The sequence below is a fragment of the Coregonus clupeaformis genome, chromosome 20, assembly GCF_020615455.1.
Source record: "Coregonus clupeaformis isolate EN_2021a chromosome 20, ASM2061545v1, whole genome shotgun sequence".
Lineage (NCBI taxonomy): Eukaryota > Metazoa > Chordata > Actinopteri > Salmoniformes > Salmonidae > Coregonus > Coregonus clupeaformis.
Window position 1 is genome coordinate 4,018,352 of NC_059211.1, and position 23,436 is coordinate 4,041,787.

General features: G+C 45.3%; 1 protein-coding gene across 2 annotated transcripts; it reads right to left on the reverse strand.

The window, feature by feature from the left end:
* Positions 1-752: 752 nt before the first annotated feature.
* LOC121533210 (metal transporter CNNM1) lies at positions 753-22,450 on the reverse strand. Of its 2 annotated transcripts, none has more exons than XM_041839024.2 (10): positions 20,298-22,450; positions 15,016-15,159; positions 11,749-11,889; positions 11,267-11,436; positions 10,345-10,435; positions 9,940-10,085; positions 9,260-9,500; positions 8,821-8,925; positions 8,202-8,309; positions 753-2,054 (listed from the first exon to the last, which is right to left on the reverse strand). In XM_041839024.2, exons 1-10 carry the CDS (start codon positions 21,715-21,717, stop codon positions 1,975-1,977), a joined length of 2,646 nt encoding a protein of 881 aa, XP_041694958.2. In that variant the 5' UTR covers positions 21,718-22,450; the 3' UTR covers positions 753-1,974. The 2 variants fall into 2 exon arrangements, with proteins under 2 accessions (XP_041694958.2, XP_041694957.2); XM_041839023.2 differs by having other exon boundaries at positions 20,274-22,450.
* Positions 22,451-23,436: the final 986 nt, after the last annotated feature.

Genomic DNA, 23,436 nt, shown 5'->3' on the forward strand with positions numbered 1-23,436 from the left:
CATTAGAACATACTGTACCCATAAAGTCATTATAAACTCTAATATCTACAATACATCTCTCATATATGCATTTCTCTTCTATAAAAAGATATCTCTGTATTACTTTCTGTATAGGTGCCACTCTCTCCCCGTACACCAGTGTTCTCCTTCTGACGATCTGTCCAATTTATCAATTTCAATTTATGACACAAGCACAGATCTAGGATCAGTGTCCCCTCTCCTAACCTTAACCATTGGGGTGAAAAACAAGATCAGTAAGTATGCAGATTATCTGTCCAATTTATACATTTAAATTGATCTAAAAGGCTAGAATTGATTGTGTTCTCTGAAGAATAACATAGGCTTTTTTTTGGACAAAAAGCACTTTAAAAATGCATTGTGTTAAAATATCTCCATATAGACGTTGCCGACAAGCACAGATGTAGGATAAGCTTCCCCTCCCCAAATCCTAACCCTAACCAAAACAAGAAAACTGACCTTAAATCAGTCTCATCCTACTCCAGTTAAAAACAGGGCCATTGTGTCTGAGAGGAGGATGAGGGTTCTGATTGGCTGTCGCCTCTACTCCCATGCAGCATAGTGAGTCAGCACTTTTTCTGTTTTCCACAGAGGGATGCTCTTCTCCTCTCCTCACTGACCAATGACAGGAGCCACAGAGCATCACTCCCCCTTTCTCTCCATCTCTCACGTTTCTCTTTTCTCCCAGCCCACCATCCTCTCCTCTACACCATCCTCTCTCTATCCCTCTCCCCTTAGCCCTCCTCCCCCCTCCCCTCATCTTTCTCCCCCCACTGTGGTGCAGTGGCACAAAAACAGTCAGAGCAGAGACACACCCCGTGGTCTTAATCCAGAGAGAGAGAAACATGGGTCTTATGGTACAGCTTGTCAGATCAAATAAGAAATGTATTCTCTACAACAGATGTGTTTCATAATGGCATATCCTACATTAGTACCGTCTTTCGGATATGTCCCGTTCACAACTGTGTAACAGTGTTTCAATATTGCTCATATACATAATTTGGAAGAGACTGGTCCGTTCTTGTGACTGGTCAGTTACCATTCTCACCATTTGAGGAAGTTGTGATAACAGTTCGGCTGAAAAAGTAGAAATCTACATCGTGCTCAGCAGTACCTAAAACATGCAGATTGGAAATGTTCTCTTAGTAAGGCAGTCAAACCCCAAACCATCTCAAGTCCTTTTTTTAACCCCTTAGACCACTATAGTATGAGTCCATGCTGAAACGTGAACTTTGGAGTGAATCCTAAATTGAATTTTCACTTAGTCTCCCATTGATATCCACTCAAGTGAAAGTTAGGACTCACCCCTTAGACAGTAGATAGGAGGGGAATAGAAGAGAATAGTCAGAAACATTCACTATCAAATAACAGAAGTGATACAGCATCCATCAAAATGCCTATAGAAGGAATAGATGGGATCTTTATAATGGTGAATATTCTTCTGTGTACTTCGGGATGATATCTAAATAGTCTTTGGTTTCCTTAGGTCACAGCTCCAACAGGGCCAATTCAAATATTTTCTAAGGAGGGGGTGAATTAAATGTTGACAGTGGCTTAAACCAAAAACCTCCTCTCTTCTCCTGACATTCTTCGTCTTCAAATCCATTAGCCACTTAGACATTAAACATAACAAAAAATAATAAAGAAAACAGGTTCATGATGATATGGTAGATTCTGTCCCACTGGTTGAGTTAGTTGTTCCCATTTGGAGCTGTCTGAGATCAGAGACTGTGGGGTTGTTAGGGAGAGGATGTCTATGTGTCATTATATATCCTTCTGTTTCCCTTTAGAATGTCTTTGTTGGTTGGGACATCTGAGAGTGGTCAACTAGTGACTGGAACGTCTGACAAACGTTGCAGAAACGTCTTTTAAACGATCAAAGAGAGGAAGGAAATAGACTGTTCATGATTGAGTGAGGGCCTGCAGTTAGTTCATATTCACAACACACACACACTGCTAGGCCTTGACTAGCGGCTGCTCTGATGGATCCTCAGGTGTCTGGTCTCCTTCCCGAGACTTTTTCCTCTTCTTGTGACCTGAGGAGAAATAAATATACATTTAACTGAAAAAAAATACAGTACCAGTCAAAAGTTTGGACACACCTACTCATTCAAGGGTTTTTCTTTATTTTTACTATTTTCTACATTGTAGAATAATAGTGAAGACATCAAAACTATGAAATAACACATATAGAATCATGTAGTAACCAAAAAAGTGTTAAACAAATCAAAATATATTTTATATTTGAGATTCTTCAAATAGCCATCCTTTGCCTTTATGACAGCGTTGCACACTCTTGGCATTCTCTCAACCAGCTTCACATGGAATGCTTTTCCAACAGTCTTGAAGGAGTTCCCACATATGCTGAGCACTTGTTGGCTGCTTTTCCTTAACTCTGCAGTCTGACTCATCCCAAACCATCTCAATTTGGTAGAGGTCGGGGGATTGTGGAGGCCAGGTCAGCTGATGCAGCACTCCATCACTCTCCTTCTTGGTCAAATAGCCCTTACACAGCCTGGAGGTGTGTTGGGTCATTGTCCTGTTGAAAAACAAATGATAGTCCCACTAAACCCAAACCAGATGGGATGGCGTATCGCTGCAGAATGCTGTGGTAGCCATGCTGGTTAAGTGTGCCTTGAATTCTAAATAAATCACAGACAGTGTCACCAGCAAAGCACCCCCACACCGTAACACCTCCTCCTCCATGCTTTACGGTGGGAAATACACATGCGGAGATCATCCGTTCACCCACACCGCGTCTCACAAAGACACGGCGGTTGGAACCACAAATCTCAAATTTGGACTCCAGACAAAAGGACACATTTCCACCGGTCTAATGTCCATTGCTCGTGATTCTTGGCAAAAGCAGGTCTCTTCTTCTTATTGGTGGCCTTTAGTAGTGGTTTCTTTCCAGCAAATCGACCATGAAGGCCTGATTCACACAGTCCCCTCTGAACAGTTGATGTTGAGATGTGTCTGTGACTTGAATTCTGTGAAGCATTTATTTTGGCTGCAATGTCTGAGGCTGATAACTCTAATGAACTTATCAGCAGAGGTAACTCTGGGTCTTCCATTCCTGTGGTGGTCCTCATGAGAGCCAGTTTCATCATAGCGCTTGATGGTTTTTGTGACTGCACTTGAAGAAACTTTCAAAGTTCTTGAAATGTTCCGTATTGACTGACCTTCATGTCTTAAAGTAATGATGGACTGTCATTTCTCTTTGTTTATTTGAGCTGTTCTTGCCATAATATGGACTTGGTCTTTTACCAAATAGGACTATCTTCTGTATACCCCCCCTACCTTGTCACAACACAACTGATTGGCTCAAACGCATTAAGAAAGAAAGAAATTCCACAAATTAACTTTTAAGAAGGCACACCTGTTAATTGAAATGCATTCCAGGTGACTACCTCATGAAGCTGGTTGAGAGAATGCCAAGTGTGCAAAGCTGTCATCAAGGCAAAGGATGGCTATTTGAAGAATCTCAAATATAAAATACATTTTGATTTGTTTAACAAAAATTGTAAAAATAAAGAAAAACCCTTGAATGAGTAGGTGTGTCAAACGTATTGACTGGTAGTGTATATTCATTTAATTGAAAAAACAACAACATTTAATTGAAACATATAAACATTTAATTGAAGAAAAAAAACATTTAATTGAGAAAAAATTAATGTAATGACAAAAAAATACATTTAATTGAAACATATATACATTTAATTGAAGAGAAAAATACATTTAATTGAGAAAATAAATAAATGTAATGACAAAAAAATTAATTTAATTGAAACATTATACATTTTATGAAAACAAATGTAAATTTAATTGAAAAATATTGACATTTAATTGAAATAAATATACATCTGAAAAAATATATATAATTATATATATATATATATAATTGGAAAATACATTAATGTAATTGAAAAAAAGTATCTACATTTAATTAATACTATTAATTGTGAATCAATGAATTGGACAATGACAACGTCATTTACAACTACATTGTCTGAGTCCCAAATGGCATATACAGTGCCTTCGGAAAGTATTCAGACCCCTTGACTTTTACCACATTTTGTTACCTTACAGCCTTATTCTAAAATTGATTAACTTGTTTTTTCCCCCTCATCAATACCCCATAATGACAAAGCAAAAACAGATATTTAGAAATGTTTGCTAATTTATAAAAAATAAACAACTGGAATATGACATTTACATAAGTACTCAGATCCTTTACTCACTACTTTTATTATAGCACCTTTGGCAGCGATTACAGCCTAGAGTCTTCTTGGGTATAATGCTACAAGCTTGGCACACCTGTATTTGGGGAGTTTCTCCCATTCTTCTCTGCAGATGCTCTCAAGCTCTGTCAGGTTGGATGGGGAGCGTTGCTGAACAGCTATTTTCAGGTCTCTCCAGAGATGTTCGATCGGGTTCATGTCCGGGCTTTGGCTGGGCCACTCAAGGACATTCAGAGACTTGTCCCGAAGCCACTCCTGTGTTGTCTTTGTTGTGTGCTTAGGGTCATTGTCCTGTTGAAAGGTGAACCGTCGCTCCAGTCTGAGGTCCTGAGCGCTCTGGAGCAGGTTTTCATCAAGGATTTTTCTGTACTTTGCTCCATTCATCTTTCCCTCGATCCTGACTAGTCTCCCAGTCCATGCCGCTGAAAAACATCCCCACAGTATGATGCTGCCACCACCATGCTTCACCGCAGGGATGGTACCAGGTTTCCACCAGACATGACGCTTGGCATTCAGGCCAAAGAGTTCAATCTTGGTTTCATCAGACCAGAGAATCTTAATAATAATAATAATATAATAATAATAATATAATAATAATAATAATAATAATAATAATAAGCCATTTAGCAGACGCTTTTATCCAAAGCGACTTACAGTCATGTGTGCATACATTTTTTTTGTGTATGGGTGGTCCCGGGGATCGAACCCACTACCTTGGCGTTACAAGCGCAGTGCTCTACCAGCTGAGCTACAGACCATGTTTCTCATGGTCTGAGGGTCTTTAGGTGCCTTTAGGCAAACTCCAAGCGGGCTGTCATGTGCCTTTTACTGAAGAGTGGCTTCCGTCTGGCCACTATATTGATTGGTGGAGTGCTGCAGAGATGGTTGTCCTTCACCACAGAGGAACTCTAGAGCTCTGTCAGAGTGACCATCGGGTTCTTGGTCACCTCCCTGACCAAGGTCCTCCTCCCAAGGGCGGTAGGTCTAGGAAGAGTCTTGGTGGTTCCAAACTTCTTCTATTTAAGAATGATAGAGGCAACTGTGTCCATGGGGACCTTCAATGCTTCAGAAATGTTTTGGTACCCTTCCCCAGATCTGTGCCTTGACACAATCCTGTCTCGGAGCTCTACGGACAATTCCTTCGACCTCATGGCTTGGGTTTTGCTCTGACATGCACTGTCAACTGTGGGACCTTATATAGACAGGTGTGTGCCTTTCCAAATCACGCCCAATCAATTGAATTTACCACAGGTGGACTCCAATGAAGTTGTAGAAACATCTCAAGGATGATCAATGGAAACAGGATGCACCTGAGCTCAATTTCGAGTCTCATAGCAAATAAGGTATTTGTTTCTATTTTCAATAAATCTGCAAAAAGTTCTAAAAACCTCTTTTTGCTTTGTCATTATGGGGTATTGTGTGTAGATTGCTGAGGATTTCTATTTATTTAATCAATTTTAGAATAAGGCTGTAACGTAACAAAATGTGGAAAAAGCCTGAATACTTTCCGAATGCACTGTAGTTCACTACTTCTGACCAGGCTTGTATTGCTTAATTCCTAATGTGGTGTGATTTTGGCCCCGTTTCAGCCTTTTACTGAAATGAGAGAGACCATTCTGCTGCTCTTTGGCTCAGAGAGGGACCACGTGGTGTGGGTGTGTGTGTGTGTGTGTGTAGTGTAGTGTGTTGGGCAGCCATTTAGTTAAAGTAGCTCTGCAATACTGAGCAGAGAAACACTCAGGCTGCATCCCAACTGGCACCCTGTTCCCTATTAAGTGCACTACTTTTGACCAGGACCCATAGGGCTTTGGGAATGGAATGCCACTTGGGAGGCTCATTAACATTCATTCTCCATAGCTCATTCAGCAGTGGGCCAGTCGGGAGGGAAACACACTAGTTGGCTCTCCCATGTGAGTGTTAGAGAGAGAGGGAGAGAGGGAGAGGGAGAGGGAGAGGGAGAGGGAGAGGGAGAAGGAGAGGGAGAGGGAGAGGGAGCGAGAGAGAGAGAGAGAGGGGGAGAGAGGGAGAGAGAGAGAGAGAGAGAGAGAGAGAGGGAGAGAGAGAGAGAGAGAGAGAGAGAGAGAGAGAGAGAGAGAGAGAGAGAGAGAGATGTTGAGAGGGATTTTGTGGAGGCCAGAGTGGTGCACACACACTGTGAGGGGCCAGGGGGTCCGTTGGGGGGCCTCCAGAGAAAGGAGGCAGGGGCCAGTGAATGACTGGTTGCTAGGACACAGCTGTTCATGGAGCAGAGGTGCGGGGAAAGAGAAAGGCTCAGGATTTAGACTGTTACTAAGGATACATCCCAAATGGCACCCTACTCCCTATTTAGTGTACTACTTTTGACCAGGGCTCATGGGAATAAGGTGCCATTTGGGATGTACCCGAACATTACAAAGTGAACGGTGGAGGGGACTCACAGGTCGTGGGGTTGTTAGTGGGGTTGTTGGGTTAGTGCAGTCACAGTGGCTTGGTTGGGATATGTTTTTTAAATGGTTGTATGTGTGTGTGGGCATTTGGACTGTCCATTGGGCACACAGGTGTGTTAGAATGCAAGAGAGTAAAGGTGTGTGTGTGTATATGCATGCTTGTGTGTGTGTAGTCGGGGGGAAAAAAGATTTTTCCTACTACATGGAGAGAGGAGTTTATGTTGCATTATAAAAAAAGAAAAAAGAAAAAAAAAAATAATTTTATTTTATTGGAGAGTATTTAAATAAATTTTTTTTATGCTTGTTGTTCTACACTTTATTTTTTTCTTCCTTCCCCATTCCCTACATTTTTGTGGGCGCGGGGTGCTCCACTTGGAGTGTGTTTGGGATCATTGTCATGCTGAAAGACCCAGCCACGTTTCATCTTCAATGCCCTTGCTGATGGAAGGAGGTTTTCACTCAAAATATCACGATACATGGCCCCATTCATTCTTTCCTTTACACGGATCAGTCGTCCTGGTCCCTTTGCAGAAAAACAGCCCCAAAGCATGATGTTTCCACCCCCATGCTTCACAGTAGGTATGGTGTTCTTTGGATGCAACTCAGCATTCTTTGTCCTCCAAACACGACGAGTTGAGTTTTTACCAAAAGTTATATTTTGGTTTCATCTGACCATATGACATTCTCCCAATCCTCTTCTGGATCATCCAAATGCACTCTAGCAAACTTCAGATGGGCCTGGACATGTACTGGCTTAAGCAGGGGGGACACGTCCTGCACTGCAGGATTTGAGTCCCTGGCGGCGTAGTGTGTTACTGATGGTAGGCTTTGTTACTTTGGTCCCAGCTCTCTGCAGGTCATTCACTAGGTCCCCCCGTGTGGTTCTGGGATTTTTGCTCACCGTTCTTGTGATCAATTTGACCCTACGGGGTGAGATCTTGCGTGGAGCCCCAGATCGAGGGGAGATTATCAGTGGTCTTGTATGTCTTCCATTTCCTAATAATTGCTCCCACAGTTGATTTCTTCAAACCAAGCTGCTTACCTATTGCAGATTCAGTCTTCCCAGCCTGGTGCAGGTCTACAATTTTGTTTCTGGTGTCCTTTGACAGCTCTTTGGTCTTGGCCATAGTGGAGTTTGGAGTGTGACTGTTTGAGGTTGTGGACAGGTGTCTTTTATACTGATAACAAGTTCAAACAAGTGCCATTAATACAGGTAACGAGTGGAGGACAGAGGAGCCTCTTAAAGAAGAAGTTACAGGTCTGTGAGAGCCAGAAATTTTGCTTGTTTGTCGGTGAACAAATACTTATTTTCCACCATAATTTGCAAATAAATTCATTAAAAATCCTACAATGTGATTTTCTGGAATTTTTTTTCTCAATTTGTCTGTCATAGTTGACATGTACCTATGATGAAAATTACAGGCCTCTCTCATCTTTTTAAGTGGGAGAACTTGCACAATTGGTTTCTGACTAAATACTTTTTTCCCCCACTGTATATGTTGTGTGTGTGACTCACTGAGTTTGAGCAGTAGTTTCTTGCCCAGTGTGTCCTCTGATCCACTTAGAGACAGAGTACTGATGAAAGAGGAGGGGGCGTCCGTTTCTATAGCAACAGAGGCTGTGTCTGAGAGAGAGAGGGAGAGGAGAGAGAGAGAGAGAGAAAGAGAGAGAGAGAGATGAAATGTGACATTTTCAATCTTCATAATACACTGTGTAGATGTTGTTTCTGTGTTTTTACATTTTACATTTTTAGTCATTTAGCAGACGCTCTTATCCAGAGCGACTTACAGTTATACATACTGGCCCCCCGTGGGAATCGAACCCACAACCCTGGCGTTGCAAACGCCATGCTCTACCAACTGAGCTACATCCCTGCCGGCCATTCCCTCCCCTACCCTGGACGACGCTGGGCTAATTGTGCGCCGCCCCATGGGTCTCCCGGTCACGGCCGGCTACGACAGAGCCTGGATTCGAACCAGGATCTCTAGTGGCACAGCTAGTACTGCGATGCAGTGCCTTAGACCACTGTTAAATGTCTTCCCTCATCACCAACATCCTCCTTCTTCTCCATTCTTCCATCCCACTCCTTCATTCCTCCCTATATGCCCTGACACCAAACAGTGACATGTTCTCACCGTTGGTGCCGTCCCTCTCTGAGCGGTCCTCTCTGATGTAAGGGATCTCATCCATCCTGAGGAACACTGAGTCACTGGGGCTCTTCTGACCGTCTGACTTACTGCCTGTAGGGGGAGACACACACAGTACACACTCTGTCATGCAGAGAAAATAAAACAATAACTGTGGTTCCTATATCCTCCAACTGATGTAGTCTCTCCTCTCTCTCCCCTCTTCTTTCTCCCCCTTCCTCTCTCTCTCTCTCTCTCTCTCTCTCTCTCTCTCTCTCTCTCTCTCTCTCCTCTCTATCCCCCCTCCTCTCTCTCTCTCTCCCCCTCCTCTCTCTCCCCCTCCTCTCCCCCCTCTTCTCTCTCCCCCCCCCCCTCTTCTCTCTTCCCCTCTTCTCTCTCCCCCCTCTTCTCCCTCCCTCCCTCCCTCCTACCAGTATGGTTGACTTACGGACGATGCGGTTCTTCTCGTTGAGCAGAGAGGTGCTGTGTGGGACGGAGGACTGCTGTCCCCTGGTTCTGGCCGAGCTGGGCCGGGTCTCTCTGGGGGGAAGGAGGAGGTCTCCGCTCTGCTCCGGGACAGGGGGGTCGGGGGTGTTCCCGTCTGTGAGCCGGGCGTCTGTGTCGGGCGTCTGGGGGGAGCTGTCCATCCGGGTGGCCGTCAGGGCGTTCTGGTAGTGGCTACGGGTGATCTGGGGGTTAAAGGTCAAAGGTCAAAGAAAGGTCATAGCTGTCATAGGTCGAAGTTAGAGGCTGTACTGTACCACAGCTCTGACTAAGCTACTGGGTTGCATCACAAATTACACCATTTTTCCTATAAAGTGTATTACTTTTGACCAAGGACCATAGGGCTATATACTGTATAGAGAATAGGGTGCTATTTGGGACCCTATTACACACTACTAAAACATTCACTCAGTCAGATGGGATTTAGATTCTTTATACTTTCAGGAAATGACAAATGTCTAAAATGACAAATGAATGAATGATGCATTGAATAAACTATTTAGTTATCAAGACCATCAAGACACCGCTGCAAGTGAACTCAAATAAATGACAAATGGTGTTGGAGCAGGTGTATCCAGATAACTTGAGGTGGGCGGGGCTGTACTGTAGTCTAGGTAAGCCTACCTTAATGACCTGCAGGTGTGTGAGCTGTCTAACAGAGTAGTCAGGCAGGTAGACGCTCCCCCCTCCGTTGAGTTGGCCCAGACTGCCCCCATACAGCATAGAGTCAGACCGGTCCAGACCACTGCTACGGGAGGGGGATCTGTGGACTGAATCATACAGGATGGTAATGGGTCAGACAGGGATGACATAGTTTTCTACCACTCTCTGGTCTATGCAATGGGACAGTCCAGATAATGTATTTTGAATTAAGTGTATTATTTTATGTTTGTCATTCAATGTTTTGCTTTCTTTGTGTGTGCACTGTGCACAGGGTGTTTCTCTATATGTGCAGGTTTGTGTGCATGTGTGTGTGCATGCATTCGTGTGTGTGTGTGTGTGTGTGTGTGTGTGTGATGAGCCAGTTACCTGTGGGCATGATGGCAGGCACACCATAGTAGGCGAACGCTCCGTTCTCAAACCTCAGAGCCTCTTTACCAAACTCCACCTCCACACGACCCTGGACACACAGGAGAGAGAAATGGTCAAGTTCCCTGATTTGTGTCTAAGCTATATTCTATATATTCTAAGCTATATATTAAACCCGGGTTGGTGTAGCGGTTAGCACCTCCAACTGCAGCACATGATATACACTGAGGGTACAAAACATTATGAACACCTGCTCTTTCCATGACATAGACTGACCAGGTGAATCCAGGTGAAAGCTATGATCCCTTATTGATGTCACTTGTTAAATCCACTTCAATCAGTGTAGATGAAGGGGCGGAGACTGGTTAATTAAAGAAGGATTTTTAAGCCTTGAGACAATTGAGACATGGATTGTGTATGTGTGCCATTCAGAGGGTGAATGGGCGGGACAAAAGATGTAAGTGCCTTTGAACGGGTAGTAGGTGCCAATAGGTGCCAGGCGCACCGGTTTGAGTGTGTCAAGAACTGCAACTCTGCTGGGTTTTTCACGCTCAACAGTTTCCCGTGTGTATCAACAATTATCCACCACCCAAAGGACATCCAGCCAACTTGACACAACTGTGGGAAGCGTTGGAGTCAACATGGGCCAGCATCCCTGTGGAATGCTTTCGACACCTTGTAGTACATGCCTCAACGAATTGAGGCTGTTCTGAGGGCAAAAGGGGGTGCAACTCAATATTAGGAAAGTGTTCCTAAAGTTCTGTCCACTCAGTGTACTCTCCCTCTGCGTGAGATCAAATCCTTTCCTACTTTGACACACTTATCTCCTCACTGTCCTATCTGTTCTCTCCTATCCTACCAATAAAATACATGAAATGAATTTGATTTATCGCTAAGGGACAATTATTGCAGGCGTTTATACCTGTAGTAACAGGATGAAGTAGTCAACAGGTTTGTTTCTCTGAAACAGGAAGTGCTGTGGGGCCAGTTTGTTCTTGTCATCGTAGCTTAGCTCCTGGACCACACTGGGGTGTTTAATGAGACGCAGTAAGATCTTCTCTGATAGGTGGGCTGGCTTGAAGGGCTCCACCTCTACGGGAGAGAGGGGAAGGAGAGAGGGGAAGGAGAGAAGAGGTGGGAGGAGAGGGTAGTAAAAGGGGAGAGATGAAAGAGGGATAGATAGGAAGAAATGAGAGAGGCAGTGGCAAAGTAATAAGAAAAATGTAATTTACAATAACTAGTCAATATTCTTTACTATTCAATGGGTTGGTTTGTGACCAGGCCTCAAATTGAGAAGAACTTACTTCCACAGAGATTGTATATGTAATTCTATGGTTCCTTCCTTATTTAACACCCAGGAAGTGACCTCACATTGGACAGGAAGTGACATCACAGTGGGCCTACCTGTGGACAGGAAGCGGTGCGTGGCGAGGAGGAGCTGAGGAGAAATCTTCACCTTCATCTCGTTCTCCGACAGCTTAAAGATGGAGAAGTCCTGCTGCTTCCTCTCATGGTGAGAAACACGACGCTTAGAACGGTTATCAGCTGTAGAGGGAGACACAACACTTAGAGAGGTTATCAGCTGTAGAGGGAGACACAACACTTAGAGAGGTTATCAGCTGTAGAGGGAGACACAACACTTAGAGAGGTTATCAGCTGTAGAGGAGACACAACACTTAGAGAGGTTATCAGCTGTAGAGGGAGACACAACACTTAGAACGGTTATCAGCTGTAGAGGGAGACACAACACTTAGAGAGGTTATCAGCTGTAGAGGGAGACACAACACAGAGAGGTTATCAGCTGTAGAGGAAGACACAACACTTAGAGAGGTTATCAGCTGTAGAGGGAGACACAACACAGAGAGGTTATCAGCTGTAGAGGGAGACACAACACTTAGAGAGGTTATCAGCTGTAGAGGGAGACACAACACTTAGAGAGGTTATCAGCTGTAGAGGGAGACACAACACTTAGAGAGGTTATCAGCTGTAGAGGGAGACACAACACAGAGAGGTTATCAGCTGTAGAGGGAGACACAACACTTAGAGAGGTTATCAGCTGTAGAGGGAGACACAACACAGAGAGGTTATCAGCTGTAGAGGAAGACACAACACTTAGAGAGGTTATCAGCTGTAGAGGGAGACACAACACAGAGAGGTTATCAGCTGTAGAGGGAGACACAACGCTTAGAGAGGTTATCAGCTGTAGAGGGAGACACAACACTTAGAGAGGTTATCAGCTGTAGAGGGAGACACAACACTTAGAACGGTTATCAGCTGTAGAGGGAGACACAACACTTAGAGGGGTTATCAGCTGTAGAGGGAGACACAACACTTAGAGAGGTTATCAGCTGTAGAGGGAGACACAACACATAGAGGTTATCAGCTGTAGAGGGAGACACAACACTTAGAGAGGTTATCAGCTGTAGAGGGAGACACTTAGAGAGGTTATCAGATGTAGACACAACACTTAGAGAGGTTATCAGCTGTAGAGGGAGACACAACACAGAGAGGTTATCAGCTGTAGAGGGAGACACAACACAGAGAGGTTATCAGCTGTAGACACAACACTTAGAGAGGTTATCAGCTGCAAATGAGACACTTAGAGAGGTTATCAGCTATAGAGGAGACACTTAGAGAGGTTATCAGATGTAGAGGAGACACTTAGAGAGGTTATCAGCTGTAGAGGAGACACGACACTTAGAGAGGTTATCAGCTGTAGAGGGAGACACAACACTTAGAGAGGTTATCAGCTGTAGAGGGAGACACAACACTTAGAGAGGTTATCAGCTATAGAGGGAGACACTTAGAGAGGTTATCAGCTATAGAGGAGACACAACACTTAGAGAGGTTATCAGCTGTAGAGGGAGACACTTAGAGAGGTTATCAGATGTAGACACAACACTTAGAGAGGTTATCAGCTGTAGAGGGAGACACAACACAGAGAGGTTATCAGCTGTAGAGGGAGACACAACACAGAGAGGTTATCAGCTGTAGACACAACACTTAGAGAGGTTATCAGCTGCAAATGAGACACTTAGAGAGGTTATCAGCTATAGAGGAGACACTTAGAGAGGTTATCAGATGTAGAGGAGACACTTAGAGAGGTTATCAGCTGTAGAGGAGACACGACACTTAGAGAGGTTATCAGCTGTAGAGGGAGACACAACACTTAGAGAGGTTATCAGCTGTAGAGGGAGACACAACACTTAGAGAGGTTATCAGCTGTAGAGGGAGACACAACACTTGGAGAGGTTATCAGCTGTAGAGGGAGACACAACACTTAGAGAGGTTATCAGCTGTAGAGGGAGACACAACACTTAGAGAGGTTATCAGCTGTAGAGGAGACACTTAGAGAGGTTATCAGCTGTAGAGGGAGACACAACACTTAGAGAGGTTATCAGCTGTAGAGGGAGACACAACACTTAGAGAGGTTATCAGCTGTAGAGGAGACACTTAGAGAGGTTATCAGCTGTAGAGGGAGACACAACACTTAGAGAGGTTATCAGCTGTAGAGGGAGACAGAACACATAGAGAGGTTATCAGCTATAGAGGAGACACTTAGAGAGGTTATCAGCTGTAGAGGGAGTCACAACACTTAGAGAGGTTATCAGCTGTAGAGGGAGACACAACACTTAGAGAGGTTATCAGCTGTAGAGGGAGACACAACACTTAGAGAGGTTATCAGCTGTAGAGGGAGACACAACACTTGGAGAGGTTATCAGCTGTAGAGGGAGACACAACACTTAGAGAGGTTATCAGCTGTAGAGGGAGACACAACACTTAGAGAGGTTATCAGCTGTAGAGGAGACACAACACTTAGAGAGGTTATCAGCTGTAGAGGGAGACACAACACTTGGAGAGGTTATCAGCTGTAGAGGGACACACAACACTTAGAGAGGTTATCAGCTGTAGAGGAGACACTTAGAGAGGTTATCAGCTGTAGAGGAGACACTTAGAGAGGTTATCAGCTATAGAGGAGACACTTAGAGAGGTTATCAGCTGTAGAGGGAGACACAACACTTGGAGAGGTTATCAGCTGTAGAGGGAGACACAACACTTAGAGAGGTTATCAGCTGTAGAGGAGACACTTAGAGAGGTTATCAGCTGTAGAGGCGACACTTAGAGAGGTTATCAGCTATAGAGGAGACACTTAGAGAGGTTATCAGCTGTAGAGGGAGACACAACACTTGGAGAGGTTATCAGCTGTAGAGGGAGACACAACACTTAGAGAGGTTATCAGCTATAGAGGAGACACTTAGGGAGGTTATCAGCTGTAGAGGGAGACACAACACTTGGAGAGGTTATCAGCTGTAGAGGAGACACTTGGAGAGGTTATCAGCTTTAGAGGGAGACACAACACTTAGAGAGGTTATCAGCTATAGAGGAGACACTTAGGGAGGTTATCAGCTGTAGAGGGAGACACAACACTTGGAGAGGTTATCAGCTGTAGAGGAGACACTTGGAGAGGTTATCAGCTGTAGAGGGAGACACAACACTTGGAGAGGTTATCAGCTGTAGAGGAGACACTTAGAGAGGTTATCAGCTATAGAGGAGACACTTAGGGAGGTTATCAGATGTAGGGTGAGACACAACACTTACTCTAGAAGTACTGTGCGCGTGTATGTGTGTATGTTCTTGCATGTGCGTCAGTTCTTGCGAGTATGTACGTACTGTAGAGGTCAGTCTCGTCCAGTATCTCTGACTTGATGATCTCCTCTATAACGTCCTCCAGGGTCACGATGCCCATGACCTCATAGAAGGGATCACCCTCACCCTCGTTGTTGACCCGCTGGACGATGGCCAGGTGGGACTTTCCTGGAGAGAGACAGAATATGACATCATAATATAATCCTAACCTGTGGGACTTACCTAACAAACATGGAGGGGGTAGACTATGAGAGAGGTGAAACTCCTACATAAAACAATGTATTTACATGCATTTATTTTGGCTGTGTAAAGGGATCTTACTATGTGAAGGGGTCTGAGGTAAGGGGAATAGGAGAAGCAAGAGAGGAAAAGCAACGAATGCAGTCAACAGATCTCCCTTGACATGTTGTTCCTGAGGAGATAAAAACTAACAAAGAAAGGCACTTATCTTTTTCTACTAGCGCTGGCTTTGCTGATAAATACTTTGTTGAGGGAAAATGTACTAGATACGACTGTGGTGTGTTGTTGTCTCACCTTGCTATCTTAAGATGAACTAAATAATTGTAAGTCGCTCTGGATAAGAGCGTGTGCTAAATGACTAGAATGTCAAATGAGCAGGATAGCATAATTTACAGTAGAGACGCTGTAAAAACAAACACACAGACTACATCACCCATGAGGCCACAGGAATAGAATCAGGAAGTGTTCTAGTAGAAACACATCAGGGGTGTATTCATTAGTGCACAACATTTCGAAACGGAAAAAAAGATCCCTCCCTGTTTTGTTCAGTTTGCTTCCGTTTGGTTTCTAGGGAATATACCCCAGGGATGTTAATCTTCCCAGCAGGGGGATGATGTACATCTGAGTCCCAAGTGGCACCCTATTCCATATTTAGTGCACCAGGGCCCACAGAGAAAGAGAGAGAGAAACAATAATTGGTCAAAAGTAGTGCACTATATAGAAATTGGGTGCCATTTGGGATGCAGCCCCAGGGTGGTCATCTCCATGGTAAACGTGGGGTATTACTGGAGCTAAATGGGGAATCGTTTAAGATAAGCAGTCTAGTTGATTTGTTAGTTAGATATGTCTATTTTTGCTACTGTTTGTTGATGTTAAAGTTTCTGTGAGATCGTGATTTAGATGGAAGCAATGGAAGGAATGGGAGGTTGGTTCATTGTGTTTGTTTGTGAATGAGTGCGTAGGGGACAGGAGGGTAAGGGGGAAGAGGAGAATGGGGGGGTAGGGGTGGGAGGGGGCATGAAGGGTGATTGGGTTGTACAGAGACTGCTCAGGGCTCCCCCCTGGAGAGATGGTGGGGGGGAGAGGAAGAGCGAGAGCAAAAGAGAGAGAGAGACTGCACTGCAGACACCAGCAGCTGAAGATTACATCATCAGCCATTATGTAACACAGTCAACACTTACACACTTCCTTGCACACAGCTGCAGCTACCCTCTCTCTCTCTCCATCTCTCTCTCTCTCTCTCTCTCTCTCTCTCTCTCTCTCTCTCTCTCTCTCTCTCTCTCTCTCCCTCTCTCTCTCTCTCTCTCTCTCTCTCTCCCTCTCTCTCTCTCTCTCTCTCTCTCCCTCTCTCTCTCTCTCTCTCTCTCTCTCTCTCTCTCCCTCTCTCTGTCTCCCTCTCTCTCTCTCTCTCTCTCTCTCTCTCTCTCTCTCTCCCTCTCCTCTCTCTCCCCTCTCTCTCTCTCCTCTCTCTCTCTCTCTCTCTCTCTCTCCCTCTCTCCCTCTCTCTCTCTCTCACAGCTGCAGTTTTCCACCTCCCACACATGTACAGACCTTATAGCAGCCCCCCCTTACCCCCCCCCCAACAGCATCCACAAAATATCTCACTCTGACTGTGTCTCACTCTAACTGTGTCTCACTCTGACTGTGTCTCACTCTAACTGTCTCTCACTCTAACTGTGTCTCACTCTGCCTGTCTCACTCTAACTGTCTCTCACTCTGACTGTGTCTCACTCTGACTGTGTCTCACTCTTACTGTGTCTCACTTTGACTGTGTCTCACTCTGACTGTGTCTCACTCTAACTGTCTCTCACTCTAACTGTCTCTCACTCTAACTGTCTCTCACTCTGACTGTCTCTCACTCTGACTGTATCTCACTCTGACTGTGTCTCACTCTGACTCTCTCACTCTGACTGTGTCTCACTCTAACTGTCTCTCACTCTGACTGTGTCTCACTCTGACTCTCTCACTCTGACTGTGTCTCACTCTGACTGTCTCTCACTCTGACTGTCTCTCACTCTGACTGTGTCTCAGTCTGACTGTGTCTCACTCTGACTGTGTCTCAGTCTGACTGGGGGTGGGGAAACAGGGGGTGAGAGGGAGAGAGAGTTTCTGTCAGATCCATGTTTCTCTATATGGGTCAGACCTAGCAGCACATTAACAGCTCTTACAGTTACACAGATAACGCTATTTCAATGTTTGGTTTGTTAAATGTGATACGCAACTCCGGCACGTATAATGTCCGTTTTTGTAGTTCACTCCGTTTGCTACTTGAGTCGTCTCTCTCCCTCTCCTGCTGCTGCACGCCGCTAAACACACCAAGTCGTGCCGCCTGTCACTCAAGGAGAGAGCAGTTGCTCAACCACGGCGTCACGAGCACTTCCTTGCCTTTCACTCTGCATGGTCAGATGGATGCAACAATGTGGTGATGCTAATCGCTAGTTAGCTGGCTAGCTAGCTTAGCTTGCTAAATGCACTAAGAGTCAGAGCAAATGTAGCGAGCTAGCTTATACTGCCTGGTACCAGTGCTGGTGTAGGCCTAGATTAGCATGTTTGTGCAACGGTATCTTATCAGAGAGGAATAGGCAAAGCATGAATATGTTAGAAAGCTACATGAAGTAAGAAAACATGTCATGTAACATCTAGTTAGGGTCACCTGGAAACACTGACCAACACTTTGGTTCCTACCCTGTCAATAATTCCTCCCTGGTTTTTTCATTCCTTGTCATGTCAAACAACAATGTATTCAAGGTGCTGCCCACTATATTCCAACTATAGAATTAGAATAATCATTATATTTCCATGATTCCAACAGTTCACCAATTAACTAGGCTATATGTGTCGCCCATATCATGCTGCGTGGCACAGTGTGGAAATGATAATAAAAATGAATCGACTTTTGTTTGGAGTTGGATTGAACAGTATAAATGGATAAAGACTCATTGAAATGATTTATAATGTAATCATAAAGCATATTTAGAACTGTTATTCAAAAACATTAAATACCATAGAATACCATTATACCGTCAACAATATTTTGTCCATATCGACCAGCCCTAACACACACACACACACACACACACACAAACACACAAACACACAGACACACACACACACACAAACTCCTTTGTGAACACATGTCTTCCTTAACCCATAAATCTGATAGAATGCTGACCACCATTTCATCTCTCAGAGGCTTTTAGGGAGCTGAGTTCAGGGATACTAGGCCTGTGTCCCAAGATGCAACTCAATATTAGGAAGCTGTTCTTAATATTTTGTACACTCAGTGTATATATAGAATAGGGTGCACTTTTTTCAAACCTGAAGACTAAGCTCCCACACCTAGTGCCTAGGCTTTAGCTCAGTGTTGTAATACAGTCTTGTGCACTTGCTCATAAAGGCTACAGTCACTGTGGTAGGGAGGGAGGGAGGGGTCTGTTGTACTAGTGCTTTGATTATTTATGCTTTGGTTTGACTAAATGGGGTTGCAGCATCGCCACACACAGTCATGCTCTCTCTCTCTCTCTTTCTCTCTCTCTCGCTCTCTCTCTCTCTCGCTCTCTTTCTCATATACGGAAAATACACACAGTCCTCTCTCTCATAAACACTGTGGCAGCACCACAGAGGACAGATGGAGAGAGAGAGAGAGAGAGAGAGAGAGAGAGAGAGAGAGAGAGAGAGAGAGAGAGAGAGAGAGAGAGAGAGAGAGAGAGAGAGAGGGAAGGGAGAGAAAGTGTTCTCCGAATATTTAATGTCTTCTCTCTGGGGGGTGGAGCAATGGAGGGGTGGAGAGAGAGAGAGAGAGAGAGAGAGAGGGGGAGGGGGTGTCATGACAGGAAAGGACATTCTAAAGGTAACAGCCTTGTTATGTCTCTCTCTCTCTCTCTGTCTGTCTCTGTGTCACCATGACATTCTCATCCCTCTATCTCTCTATCACGCTAGCACTCTCAATTTAATTCAAATCTCTCGCTCTTACACACACACACACACACACACACACACACACACACACACACACACACACACACACACTGTTTTGTTTATCTATTAGTCTGTGTGGATTGTACTGAGTGCTGATCTAGGATCAGGTCCCTCTTGTCCATATAATCTAATTCATTATGTGATCTAAAAGGCTAAACTAATCCAAGATCAGCACTACTTCTCTGAGATGCTTTATGAATACGGGTGGAGACAGTGTAAACACATACATCTATTGAAGGTGTCCTTCATGTAATTCTCTAGCACAGCCTCTGCATGCAACAACATGAGAAATGCTAACACTGCCTTCTTCCCCCAAAAACAGACAACATGGCTACCTGCTATTGGTCAACAGGAGAAACACCCACCTTACCTGCCCATTTACATTTTTGTCATTTAGCAGACGCTCTTATCCAGAGCGACTTACAGTTAGTGAGTGCATACATTTTTTTTCATACTGGTCCCCCGTGGGAATCGAACCCACAACCCTGGCATTGCAAGCACCATGATCTACCAACTGAGCTACAGGGGACTCATCCTGTGCCCATATCACCTGGAGCTCCACCGGGTCCAACGCGAGCAGACTGAGGTTCAGCCCGCTGAAGAGCGCCGAGAGGGCGAAATTACCCGTAGGGCATAGGCTCAGATCTAGGACCAGATGACCTTGCTGTAGGCTATATCCTAGTTTGTGTTCCAAATGACACCCTATTCCCTTTGTAGTAGGCTATCACTAGGATGGGATATCCCTGTTAGTCACACTACAGCACAGCACCTCTTATAAGCAGACAATGGTTGTTTCCAGAGAGAGAATCTCAGTGAAGTTACTTTATATGATTACATTGACACTGGTAGGCCCTACATGTAAACTGTTGTAGTTTATGGAAATTAGATGAACAATAGGAGCTTGAACCAGTGACTTGGCCAAGATGGGAGAGGGGGGGAGTGAGAGAGGGCAATAGGGGGAGAGAGAAAGAGAGGGGACCACACACACACACACACACACACACACACACACACATACACACACAATCATACTAACTTTTCTAGAGTTTCTTGTGTGATCTTACTTTTTTCACATTCCCCCTCCTTACCCTTCTTGAACTCCTCCAGCATGGCATCCAGTTTGGTATCGTTGAACACACAGTGCATGGGGTGTTTATAGAACTGTGTTATAGTCTTCAGATGGGTACAGTCATCCGGGTCAACGAACGCCAAGTCCTTCACGAACAGAATATCCACAATGTTCGACCGCACGTTTTCGAACACCGGGATGCGCGTATAGCCACTCTGCATTATCTCCGACATGGTGTTGAAGTCCAGCACCGCTTCCGAGGTGAGCATGAAGCAGTCGGTTAGCGGAGTCAGAACATCTTCTACGGTCTTGGTCCGGAGCTCGAGCGCGCCCTGTATGATGTTGAGCTCCTCTTTGACCAGGTCGTGGTACGGGTCGGTCACGCGCAGCATCTCGAGGAGTTTTTCCCGCGTATAAAAGTTACTGATCTCCTGGTGGAGGATGAAGTCTAGGAGTTTACTGATGGGGTAGGAGACGGGGAAGGAGAGAACCATAAGAAGACGGGTTACCCAGATGGTTTTGGACGCGATGGCCAGGCCGTGCCGCGACGCAACAGAGTGCGGCAGGATCTCCCCAATGAAAAAGATCCCAAACGCGCAGATAACGGTCGACAGCCAGGTCATCCCCAGGATCTGACACATCCACACCGCGAGCGCCGCGTTGATCAGCGCGTTGCCCAGCAGCAAAGTGCACAGGACATAGTTACCGTGCCGCCGCACTGACTCGATTTTCCGCGCGTATTTCTGCTCCTTGTCTGTGCCGCTGTTCTGCAGAACCTGGAGCTCCACCGGGTCCAACGCGAGCAGACTGAGGTTCAGCCCGCTGAAGAGCGCCGAGAGGGCGAGCAACAGAACCGATACTAACACCTGAAGCCAGAGGTCCGGTTCGGCCCCGCGCTCCACAACTGCGACCCAGAAATCCCGGGTCCGGTAGTGTTCCCATTTGGACCCGTCGAAGGCGCACATCGAATAGTACTTAATCTTCTCTCCCCTGCGCAGGTCCTTAGCCAATACTTCCACCAACACGGAGTTCTGACTCGAAGCGGACTTGAAAGAGCCCAAGATCTCGATATCCGAGCTCCTGGCGTTTTTATCCATGCACATATTCTGCTTCGGGTGGACCTGCCCCTCTCTCCCCGGCCTCGGCTCCTCGATGAAGGCTATCCAGGGAGCTGCGTTGGCTCTGGCCCCGGCGGTCCGGTTGAGCCTCTGCGGGGATGAGGCGTAGTAGACCCGCAGCATGAAGCGGGTTCCCTCGGTGGCTTTCAGCACCCCGTCATCCACGGACAGCTCTCCCCCGGTCTCCTCCGGACGGAAGCCGAGCAGGGCGAGGGACGGGGAGGGGATGAGGCAGAGGGAGAGGAGAGAGAGGAGCAGCAGCCGGGCTGGGGAGAAGAGAGGGGCGGTTAGGGACCGGGCAGCTGCATCTTCCGCAGCCATGATGCAGAGTGAGATGCTCGGTCACACTACGAATGCGAAGCGACCGAGTCACGTGGCGGTGGCGGGCTCAGCCTCACGCTCCATCTGCCTGTGGTGGGTGGGGGACCAGTGCCGTTACAGCAGCTGCACTTCCCGGTGTTCTTGTTGATGCTGATGATGCTTCTCTACTCTACTATACCATGTAGCTAACGGGACCGGTGGCTGGCTGGCTGGCTGCCTGTAGTCAAGTCATTTTATTGTTGGGAGAGAGAATTCACCGTGCAGTGACGTAATGCAATTTTGCAAGAAGATGCAGACTACGAATGCCAAAAGGCACACGTACTGAGACACACCAAAATAGAACACAGGAAGTTTCCATTCCAGATTGCTTCCCAGCCCCCGTAATTGTCGAGTAGGGAATGTGGGAAATGTAATAACACTTAATTATCCGATTCCTTATCCAATCTGAATCTGTTTTTGCGCGTGGACAAATAGCAGCCTATGCTATTGCCTGCCCCGCAACTACTAAAAACATTCCTTGAAAGATGTCTATGTTTTGGTTCAGTGGGTTTATAGTTACGTAAACGAATGTCTGTCTGTCTCTCTGTTATATTCCCATAACAACACATTGCGGGCAGACGAAATGGAAACAAAAATAACTGCTAAAAGAATGTCGTGGATCGGATGTGGCTTTTATGAAACTACTATCTCTCTCCCCCACCCCCTTCTCTCTCTCTCTCGCTCTCCCACTCTGCATCTCTTTCTCGCACACTGCCTGTTTCTCTCCCAATTCTCTCTTTCTCCGACCTATCTCTCTCCCTTCCTCCCCCCCCCTCTCTCTCTCTCTCTCTCTCTCTCTCTCGCTCTCTCTCTCATACATGAACGAACAGAAAGCTGAGGAGCAGTATATTGTTGTGTAGAGCTGGCCGAGGCACAGCTCTCCCTGATAAGTGCCAAGGCCGGGACTCTTTCTTTCACCTGTCTGTCAGACACACAGACCATGCTGGGAATGGTGATTATGCCTCCACACGACACAAAGGTTCTATATAGAACCAAAAAGGGTTATATCGCTTGCTTCATGTATGGAACCCCTAAAAGTTCTATATAGAACCCCAAATAACAATTTTTTCCCCTAAGAGCATAACTAGCACCATTGCCTAGTTTAGTTTGAGGATAATATTTGAAGTGTCTTAATAATAAAAAAATACAAAATAAACTACATTATGCAAAGTAATCTGATGTAAAGCAATATCATTTTGTGAATTAGGACTATTGGGATTTCAACCTGGAGCACTTGTGAGTTTGTTGTGTATAGACATAATATCATGATTGTAATATATCGGCAATATTCTCCAGAAGACGGCAGTATTGTACAATATATGATAATACACAGTACCAGTCAAAAGTTTGGACACACCTACTCATTCAAAGGTTTTCTTTATTTTGTAAAATTTTCTACATTGTAGAATAATAGTGAAGACATCAAAACTATGAAATAACACATATGGAATCATGTAGTAAGCAAAACAGTGTTAAACTTCAAAGTAGCCACCCTTTGCCTTGATGACAGCTTTGCACACTCTTGGCATTCTCTCAACCAGCTTCAGGAGGAATGCTTTTTCCAACAGTTTTGAAGGAGTTCCCAAATATGCTGAGCACTTGTTGGCTGCTTTTCCTTCACTCTGCGGTCCAACTCATCCCAAACCATCTCAATTGGATTGAGGTCGGGTGATTGTGGAG

What these genes read in the sequence shown, in the direction of transcription:
- LOC121533210 (XM_041839023.2), bottom strand. Translation starts at nt 21,717, where the DNA reads ATGGCTGCGGAAGATGCAGCTGCCCGGTCCCTAACCGCCCCTCTCTTC. An exon ending in GCCTGCCATCATGCCCACAG is followed by an intron (nt 10,086 to 10,344) that starts GTAACTGGCTCA and finishes TGTATGATTCAG; the next exon opens with TCCACAGATCCCCCTCCCGT. An exon ending in GAAACTACTGCTCAAACTCA is followed by an intron (nt 2,055 to 8,201) that starts GTGAGTCACACA and finishes ATTTCTCCTCAG; the next exon opens with GTCACAAGAAGAGGAAAAAG.